At 30.5% G+C, this 11089-nt stretch overlaps 1 protein-coding gene across 1 annotated transcript; it reads left to right on the top strand.

Annotated features, from left to right (window-relative positions):
* The first annotated feature begins 2427 nt into the window (after nt 1-2427).
* Nucleotides 2428-10299, top strand: LOC146925101 (uncharacterized). The gene is made up of 2 exons (XM_085711932.1): nt 2428-2436; nt 9622-10299. The coding sequence occupies exons 1-2, from the start codon at nt 2428-2430 to the stop codon at nt 10297-10299; spliced, it is 687 nt and encodes a 228-aa protein (XP_085568058.1).
* Nucleotides 10300-11089: the final 790 nt, after the last annotated feature.

Below are 11089 nucleotides of genomic sequence, written 5' to 3'. Positions count from 1 at the left end.
TCTGTTCATTAATAGTTTGAAACTGACTAAGTAAGTATATACATCTGGTCAAAAATATAAACAAAAGTTTAATTTTTAGATTCATTCATTAAATGATGTATGTAGTCTATAATAAAGACCACATTAAAGAGGTAACTCATCTCTAATCATAACCATTGAATAAAATACTAATATATCCATGGTGAAAAAATCACTTTTGTATGATACACAAAAATAGTTGTTTAATGTCACCCTTATAAGTACCCTAAATATTAGACACTCCTTCACTCATTATACACTCAACTCAGTCCCACATTCCACATATCACATGTGATGCAAGACAAATAGTTAGAGAGAGAAAATTTATATCCAATCATGTTTTGTCACGTATGGATGTTAAATGTTTGTCACGTATGGATGTTAAATGGAGTATAAAATTAAGGGTTAATTATGTTTCTAGTCCCTATAAAATAGCGACCTTGTAAGTTTAGTCCTTACTTAATTTTAATAACATTTTTAGTCCCTATAAAAAAAAATTTACTTATAATTTTAGTCCCTGCTAAAACAAAGTTTGATTAATTATCCTTAAACTCTTAAATTTTTGAACGATTTTTTTGAGACAAGATTAGAACACTATGAAAGGTTCGTTTACTAAAATTTAGAATTTTCAGACATGAAATGAATTAAATATGAATTTTTTAAAACGACAAAAGTTAAAGATAAAAAGTAATAAAATCTGGATGTAGAAATCAAATTTTGCGATAATTTTTTGCGGAGGAACTTTTAGTAATGTTCTAAACATGTCTGCAAAAAATTGTTCAAAAATTTAAGAGTTTAAGCATAAATTAAACAAATTTGAATTGAGTAGGGACTAATACTCAGGGCAAAAAAACAAAATTAGGGACTAAAAATGCTATTAAAATTAAGTAAGGACTAAACTTACAAGGTCGCTATTTTATAGGGACTAGAAACATAATTAACCCTAAAATTAAAGGGTGTCTATCTATAAAGAAAGGAAAATGCTAACAAGTGCTCTAAGGGCATTGTTTAAGCATCTAAAAGTGGCAATTTTTGCATTGAAAATTGTACGGTTATGACTTTTAAAAGTGTTTGACTTATATTTTGAAGACATAGTTTCTTTTTTTGTGTTCCTTAAACAATGCCCTTAGGGCACTTGTTAGCAAGACCCTTAAAAAGAAATAATTGAGTACAAGACATATCCACATCCATATGGAGCAAGACCATAGGCAAAATGTGGTGCATAAGAGCCATATATGTTATATAATTATATCATATAAGCTAGTAACTAAAGTAAGTAACTAAAATTTATGCCTCTTCAAAAAAAAAAAAGTAACTAAAATTTATATCAGCTGTGAAGCTAGAAGGTAATTCACACTAGTTGTACATGTGCACATCATATTTGTTTCTCTAAATAAGGGTTTTGTAATTTATCCACTCAAAGCAAGTTATTATAACTAGAGATAGAGTAGAAAATAGAAACCGAGAGAGATGTAAAAATAAGATTATTAAACCAAACAATATATTTTTAAAATGTTGATGAATGCACCTTTTACCTTATAATAACATTATGATGGCAACATTTGCGGAGGGTGAATTTTGATTCAAAAATTCCACCATTTCCTATGGTGCAAATGAAGGTACATACATTTCTATTTTCAGTGTTACACAAGGAAAGAATATCAACCTAAAGCACAAGAAAGAAAAAAACCTTAAGCAGTCATGAAAGTATTAGGATCAGTAGCAAGTCATATTTTTCATAAAATTCTAAAATACAATCTAAAAATCAGCATTAATTTGAAGAGACGGTCAATGATAGAATCGATGCATACTTACATGTTTGAAAGAGAGAACACTCTTGCTCCCAAAAAGTTTTTGAATATATTCACCACTAGTAAAAGCAAAGGTATGAAGACTTTGAACATATAAATCAATTCCAGAAAAGGTTCCTATATTCTTAGGATCACAATCATACATACAACTTGCATATACTTAAATTGACAAGCTTGGTACTTGATATGTAAAGGTTTTATGCATGGAGAACTACACAACGGTCAATGATCCAACTATTCAACATGTTAAATGTGGAAAAGGGCTCGACACAACCATCATCACAATGACGAAAGACAACTTACTTTAGAGAAAGAGTGGTTAATACCGGAAAATACAAAAAATTGGAAATATTTGTGTCCCGCCAAAGCAAAACATTATATTGCAACTAGAAAGATTAAGTGACTTTGAAGTGAAACAAGAAAAGAAGCAAGAAGAAAAGCGTTAAATAGTAAATAAGTTGATCCATATAAGAGTGAGAAATGTCTTCCAGAAAATGATCCATGTTTTGGACAAAATGCAATTTTAAAGGTCTCTATAACGTTAAAAAAGGACAGTATCTAAAGGAGATACAAACAAAGAATTCTAAAAGAAATGAAAATGGCAGAGGTATTGTAAAGTGTTATTAACATATGAAATCAAAGTACCTTTACATTGAAGTAGGTGGAGCTATGAATGTAGATAGTTAGAATAATTTAATCATAAAACCATAGAATTATTTAACTCCAAAATCTACTATTAATTTCAAGTTGGGGTTTTAGACCCATAGAACCAATTGTACTTAAGATTGATTAACTTCAAAAAATACAACAAATTGTGCATCCTATATCAACAAGTACCTATAGCTATTATGGAGAAGGTTTCTCGTTTTTATCACTCCAAATATACCATCACAAATTCATTCTTCTGCCGCCAAATTTGGCTTATGTGTAAACTTTTTTTTACGGTTGTCTACGATACTCGAAAGATCCCTCCATCATTTTGATTTATACAAACAACGCATAGGCATCTCCTCTGATAGTTGTAACTATTGATGATCAGTTTATAAATTTTTAAAGTGGAGCGACATTGTACTGTTGGGTGGAATATCAATCCTCCCTTAACCCTTTTTAAGTATACCTGAGTAAAACAATGTTCAAGTCGTTTGCCGCTGTTTTCAATGCTATTATTCTCGATGTCTATGATTTTCTCAAAAACATCAAGAGTAGTAGCATTGAGAACGACCATAAAAGAACGTTTGAACTTGGTTTTATTCAGATATATTGGAAAAGGAGGTTAAGGGAGGATTGAGAACGACCAACAGTAGATTGTTACTCCACTCTTGAGATTTATAAACATCTCATTAAATAGTTACGACTGTCAGTAAAGATGTCCATTAGTTGTTAGTATAAAACAAAATGGTGGAGGAACCTTTCGAATATGTATCAACGACAACCGAAGAAAGTACAGAGTAAGCCAAATTCAGTAGTAGAATTATGAGTTTGTGATGACATATTAAAGTGATAAAACATGTGAGAACATTGTTCTCTCATAAACAAACAAAAAATCTTACAAGCAAATTCAAATGGGAGAAGTATTGTTAAGTGTTATTAAAATATAAAATACAAGTAGCAATTTATAGTAAAAAAGGTGGAGCTCCGAATATAGAAACTGAAAATTATTTAACTTCAAAATCTAGTATTGATTTTTTTTTTTTTGACAAATTCAAAATCTAGTATTGATTTGAAATTGAGGTTTTAGACGGGTAAAACCAATAGTAGTGATGATTTGATATCTTAAAAAAAATAAAAATACTAAAAATCATGACAATAATCCTATATTTGAGAAACTCCAATGTGTTCAGCATCAACAATTGAACTATTGGGGGAATTAAAATTGATTAGACAAACTAGAAATACATGTCGCTACATATCGAGTGGTGGGCGGATGTATAAGAATGAACGGTCCACTACTACAGAAATGACATTTCACATTAGTGGAAATCGACTTCTCACATCAGATCTCAGCCGATATAACTAAAGGTGATGTTGTATGTTAGCAACATTTCACATCGGGTTTAGAACCGTTGTCAGAAGTCATTTTCCACATCCAGCAGCCAATCACTGATTTGATATGTGATATTTTATACAGTAACAAAAGTTTTCACATCGGTTGTAACATAGACACTGATGTCAAATATGTATGCTTCACTTCGGGTATAAGTTTCACCGATGTGAATTCAAGTTCCAATTTTTATTCATTAACATATTTCACATCGGCCTACAAGGCCACAGATGTGAAAAATACTAATTTTTTTTTTTTAAACTTATTCCAGTCCTAGCTTACTGCAGTACCAAATAAGCTTCATACGTTAATTTCATTTATAATTTGAGCATAATATTAGTTGGAATAAAACAACAAATGTATTCTTGTCCTCATAACTAGAGTCTAATGGTCATATCATATTATCCAAATCAATGACATTATTTTATATATAGGAATAATACTTTTTATCATTATACAAAATCAAATCAAATGAATCAAACAATCATTATACAACATTCTTTTCCATATAAAATTTAAAAAATCATTAACATTATTTTATATATAGGAATACTTGAAATAAGCTAGCGAGGTTCTACCTCCAAAATGAAAGCTTTCCATATTAAAATGTTTGTTGACTCAATTTCTAAGAATACCAATGAATATAATTCCACCTAATAATCCACACCAATTGTTGTAACAAGTTAAAAAAAATCCTAAGAAGATAAGTAGTCTACAAGAAACTACTGCAATCTTCCAGTCCAATTATCAAAAGCCTACAATGCTTTCTTTCCTATTGTATGCATGAGTTAGTCAAAAATTTCCTAACATATTACCTTTGGAAAACTATCAAACTCAACAAACAATACATTTATGCATCTAAGTAAACATGCTTATTCTATTTCAGTAAACATACTAAAACATCTAATATCTTAGATTTCATTGTGTAGACATACTTACATCTAAGCAATATTTCGTGTTTGCCGAAAGATCCATCTGCAAGGAAAAAGTAATTTATATTCTCAACAAAACAATCAAAGTATTGACTATACATATCTTATTAGAACACACATTAGATAGTAGGTAAAAAAAAAACACATAATCCTAGCCATCAAGTCACACAAATGAGGAAAATCGCCAATTAATGAAACCTAGCCATCAAGACATCAGTCCATATATTACACTATTCTCGAAAGAAGCATAATCAAATACTCAAGTTATCTTACACTCTTAGTTCAGGAGATTATATTGGGGTTGATTTGGGGAATTTCAAGTTGCATAAAGTACCTCAAAACTGGCCAAATCCAAAGAACAACCTTAATATACAAAATCTCAAATAGTAGTGATTTTGAAAAGAAAAAAAAAGTAAAAAAAGTAGTTAACAAAATATGAGGTGTGGTTGTGTGGTACCTTGAACACCCATCATATATAATTGAATACGTTATTGTATTAGAGCAAACCAAAATCTGAGGTGTTGTTAGACCTCCAAGTTGCACAAAGAAAACAATCTAAGTTGTGAACTATACCTCCCGTTGTGAAAATCTGTGAATAAAAATAAACTACATTATATGGACTAAAAGGTGACTCCAATTTTGGAAAGAAAAAAAAAAAAAGTGACTCTCCAAGATAGCCCGTAAATTTAATATGTACTAAAAGTATTTGAATCAAATAGCTATGAAGCATGGACTTCGACACGGATACCTGACACTACGCTGACACGGACACGTCGACATCGCTAATGTAAAAAATATATGACACCGACACCATTACATATATTGTAATTTTTTTAAAGACGGACTAAAATTAAAATTAAAATACATATATAAATATCTAACTTGAGCAATTTGTGTCATTAGAAAAAGTTCTACAACAAGATATCATAGTATGTATTTGACCTTTATTTATTCATCTAGTATCAAAAAAAGTTAAAAATGATTTAATCAACTATAATGTCTATAACCCCTAATTGATCAACATTTATCAAAACATATGTAACTCTTGTATCTATGGTGTGCGAAAGCAAGAGAGGAAAAAAATTGTTTTAGATATTTGTTTGAGTTGTCCGACACGGCTCGTATGAGTGTTAAATAGGTGTCGAACTTCTCCTTAAAAATGTAGAGAGGTTCGAAAAAAAGTCGGGTCAAACGATACCTTAAACTCTCACAACGGAAATGTAGAAGCAACTGAATTTGGGAGAAAAAATTGAAAAATAGTTAAACATATAAAAATTGAAAAATAATTAAAAGTTATTAAAAATATAAAAATTAAAAAATAATTAAAAAAAATTGGTTAGGGGCAAAAATGGAAATTCATAGGCCATTGTTCAAAACAAAAAAAAAACACACTCAACCGATTAGTAGATTACCAAATTGCTCCTTCTAGGGGCAAAATGGTAAAATCAACGGACATGGATTTTTATATTAGTAAGTATATAGATTTTTCTCCTCTCAAAATGTATGATAGAAATAGAACATAGCTGGCTTATATAACATAGTTAGGCACATTTTAGACTTCTAATATTTGAAGTTGTACATTTCCAAAACTAATTAAATTATAATATTCAAAATATATCATTCAAAACCATTCGATTTCCTTCAAATTTACTAATAATATGTGTGTCTAATCTTTCAAAAAAAAAAAAAGTGTGTCTAATCAAATGGTAACACAAAGTGGGTAATGATAAAAGATTAAAAGGTTATATTCTAATTAAATTTACTAGAATGCGGCAATGACAAGAAGCTGCTAACATTTTTTTAAAAAGTTTTTTATTGCTATAGGCAATATAGGCAAAGGATGGCTCAAGTATTTCGCTAATAACATTAATCAAGAATTTGTTTAAGGTAGGTAGGCACATAAATAAATAGAGTATGGTTTTTGTGGGGGGTGGCATTTAGGGTGGGTAGGGGGAAGATTTCCCCACCATAGGAAAGTATTTTTTAACCATTAGATTAGAGTGGAGTACTGATCTTATCATGATCTGCTTATATTATATTTTTTCTTTCTCTTTCCTATTGTGTTTCACCCCATGAATACGGACTTTTTTCCCAGTTCTGGAATTCATGAATTTTGTCCTGCTAAATCCTCCCAGTCCTCACCAACATTTAACTTTTGGTACATCTTATTTCAAAAAATAGTTCAGCTTGATTTTTGACAAATAAAAAAGTGAAATGAACTAGACAACGCTTGCAGTAGAACTCTCAGGAATAAGATGAAACTCCATAAATTTTGTGTAGTTATAACAAATCAAACACTTCAAGAACACAAGCATGTAGTAAATGAAATTGGATCTGGAAAATGAAAATATACTAGAGAAAAAGTTTTTCATCTGAAAACAATTTGATAATTAGAGTTTTTTTTTTTTTGAAAGAGATAGTTTGAGAGTTGTCAATCTGGAAACAAAAGAGTTGTTCCTTATTGGAAATCTAATTTAACAATAGATTACTGCTGTTATGAATTTAATTCAATGGTTTGAGAGTTGTTTCTATGAATTTAAGTGCGTGTGTGTATATATATAAGATGCAAATCCCATTGTTCAATTGATTTTAGAACAAGAAAGGTTGAAAAATATGAGTGGTAGGATTATGGTAAAAGCTTGAGGTGAATGATAAAAAAGATGAAGTATAGAAGAACCCAGGTGACAATGAGAGAGACAATGGTCCACCGAAAATTAGTTTAAATTTTCTTTTTGTTTTTGTTTTTTGTTTAAAAGAAAAATAATATAGTGTAGGCAGTCCATGATAAAATCAATACTCTTCTTTAATCTAAAGGCTAAAATTAACTGAGCCATGGAGAGAAAATCTTTCCCTCACCCACCCTAAATGCCACCTTTGTGGGGTTGCTATGCAATGCTGGAAGTTTGATTGCGCCGCCATTTACTACTAAATATGGTCTTACGTACGTGTATATTTCTTCGGAAATAATTGTTTGGTGCAATAACAATGGTTGTCATTTTCTAGCAATGCAATCCGTGACTTGTGCAAGTGTTATTATTTCTACTTTCTCTATATTTTCTGCTAGGTAGTAGTATTTGATTTATAGAACAAATAATGCTTTCTTAAGTAAACGTTGAATTAAAAAAAAATAAAAAATAAGAGCAATGTTATTTCGTATGAGTCACACTTTACTCAAGAATGTCACAAATCTGCACACATGTAAAAACTTTTAAGAAAAGAAAGGGTTAATTATTATGCATATAATTTGACAGAAAAGAAAGGGTCATAGCCAAAATGATGCTTGAAAATTGTACGTGTAAATCAATATGGTTTATTCTAGGTTAATTTTGAAGAATTGTGAATAATTTACCTAACAACCAACAACGAATAAAAATTAGTCATATAAGTAAATTTGTAAGTAGAGTAAAAATTAATTTGTGTAACACTTGTAAATTTATGCACGTGGTTTCATCATCATATCCTTTCTTTGCTTTACATTAATTTATACACGGAATGTCCTATAGATGGGATGAAAGAATTTGAGAGAATTCTCAATTGTGTTAATTGCTATGCAACTTGCAACTTTATTGTGTGTATTGATGAGCTTTGAATCTCTCTAACTATAACTTAGCCTACGTGGCATAACAACCTGCCAACGTGGCAGTGCTTCTAACAACCTTTGGGATAAACACACATAAAAAAAAGGTGTTATTTTGTCTTTCTAGGTAAAAAACTAAGGTAACATGTATACATAATATAAGATGCCAAATTGATTCTAAATAAGGGATAAAGGAGTAAAAACAAAAAATAAGGCAGTATCAACAAGCAAGGTCAACCTACGTACAGCCCCACCAAAAGAGAGGAACAAACTGCACATGCATGCATGCATATATAATACACTTGAAAATGTGAAATGATTGGGACAACGAGTTTTAATATTATACTAAGAGGAACCTTTGAGTTTTGCTGCTACCAACAACAGAGAAAATCTTGTGTGGTCTTGGTCCACACAAGTTGTATTTGGTCACACAAAGAGAAAAAAGAGAAGAGAGAGAAGAGAGAAGAGAGAGAAAATGGAGAAGAGAGGAGAGAATAGAGAGAAGGAAAAAACTTGTGTGTGTGACCAAAACCAAAATTCTTGGTCCTGGTCCACACAAGTGTTTCTCACCAACAACATCTCTTGGGTTTTGCTGTTACTTTATTATAATTACTTATGTGGTTGTCATTTCATCATTTCTCCTTTGTAACTTTTTTTTTATAAATTCTGGTGTATCATATAGAAAGTCAAGAAAAAGAAAGGATTGAAATATTTGAATACCATACAAAAGTTGGGAGCCCTTAAGTTACATGATTTTAAAAATGCATAATTCTGTTTTATACATTGTTTTAGAAATAGTAATTTTTTTTTTTACTTATTATACTTTTCTTTATACGAGTAATTTAATAGGCAAATTCTATGGTACACTCAAAGATTTGAGTGTATAATTGGTACACCAAATCATTGAATTAATTGTTAAATGTGTTATTTTTTGAAGAGAAAAATTGTTTTCTATCACCTATAATCATAATAATTAAATCTTATTTATCAAAAATGTCAACGAAATAAAATTTAATTTTTCTGAATTTTTAGTATTCATAATAGAGAATTTTTATTATTTTTTACAATAAAATGTAAAAAAAATTAGTATGATTTTTATAAACAATGAAATGATGTTTTTTTTTCTTATGAAATGATATTTTCTAAAATATAAATATCAACAAATGGCTCTTTATTTCATAAAAATGATAGTTAATTTATAGATTTTTGAAGTAAGAGTACCGGTACACCTTAATTTTGCAGGTGTACCGTAGAAGTTCCCTTTACAATAAGCGTCGTAACCTTGAATACATTTTCCACTTGTTCAACCTTTTTGCCACTCTCTTGCTTTTTTGGCACTTCTCTTTTTTCACCATCGCTCTCAATTCCTTTTCTCATCTCTACTCTCTTTCCAAATCCCTATTCAGCGACTCTTTCTATGTTTTTCTCCTTCTCCATGTTATCATTCTCTCCATATATAAACTCTCCAACCAAAACGACGACGTTTCCACCGCTGTAGAGTCTTGGTTGGAGGCACAACAAAATTTTTGCAATTCGGAAGTTGGAGATTCGTCTCTGATTTTTGAGGAACCTGAACCTGTCATGGCAGTTACTGAGACCGCGGTTACTGAGACCACGACAACAACGTGTTGCACGACCGTGACAACTACTGGAGATAATAAGGTTTCGGAGGAAAAGTGTTACAGGAGAGTTCAATCGGAGTGTTATGAGCGGAGTCTGGTGGCGAATAACCCGAGAGAGTTAAGGAGATTCAACACATGTTTGAAGAAGAAGGAACCGCATAGGAGTTTGTGTTATGTTGAAGAATTGAGTAAAGAGGAGAAATCAACATATTCCATTATTTTTAAAGATTTAGTTTGGCCATTTCTTTTTGAAAAAAATACTTTAGTCATTTATATTCCATTAGTTTTATTTATATGAATCATTTTGTCATTCTCCAACGTCATTAATTCATACATTTTTTTATATTAAAAAATAAATCTGTACATTTAATAGTAGAAAAAATTCTCGAAAAATCATATAAGTTGCGTGTTAATAAGCTAAATTTTCTCGAAATATCCATGAACCTGAATAATTCCCCTTATGTTTGTCATGTACTCATAAGGGGTTTTTTGTATGTGAGAAATCAACATAGTGTGAATACGCTCCTTCTCCAAATGCCTTTTCAACCTAAATTCATCTTCTTAATTTTTCCATTCTCTCTTCTTCATTTTTATCAAGATTGGTAGAAGACTTTTCAAAAACTCAAAACAACCCTTCAATTCCTTCTTTTTTTCTTTTTTCTTTTTTGTTTTGTCTGAATTATTATCATGCATGGTTGCAAATTCAAAGTTCAAATTTGACCCCTCAAAGGAAGGCCATTAAAAATTTCTGCAAACTAGCGTGTGGAACTTGCCTCTTTTATAATTGTAAGTTTTGCATATGCCTCCTCTAACTCAATATAAATGAGAGAAAAAATTCATATCCATCCTTATTTTTTTATAACTTGCCTCTTTTTTATAACTTAATTCAATATATACATATATATATATATATATATATATATCTGTGTGTGCGTGCGCACGCACGCGTGCGTGCGTGTTTGTATTACTTAATATTTCAAATATTGTTCCATTAGATGATGTCAAAGAAACATTTCAAGAAGCAGTTATACTTCCCCTCAGAGGAGGGGTGTGAGAAAGAGAAGGGGGGAGGGTGTAATCAGTGTCTA

The sequence above is a fragment of the Medicago sativa genome, chromosome 5 (assembly GCF_051527215.1).
Source record: "Medicago sativa cultivar Bolivia chromosome 5, Bolivia_mono, whole genome shotgun sequence".
NCBI classification, from domain to species: Eukaryota; Viridiplantae; Streptophyta; class Magnoliopsida; order Fabales; family Fabaceae; genus Medicago; species Medicago sativa.
Note: the sequence above shows the minus strand (reverse complement) of the source record. Positions and strands in the feature narration are given on the sequence as shown.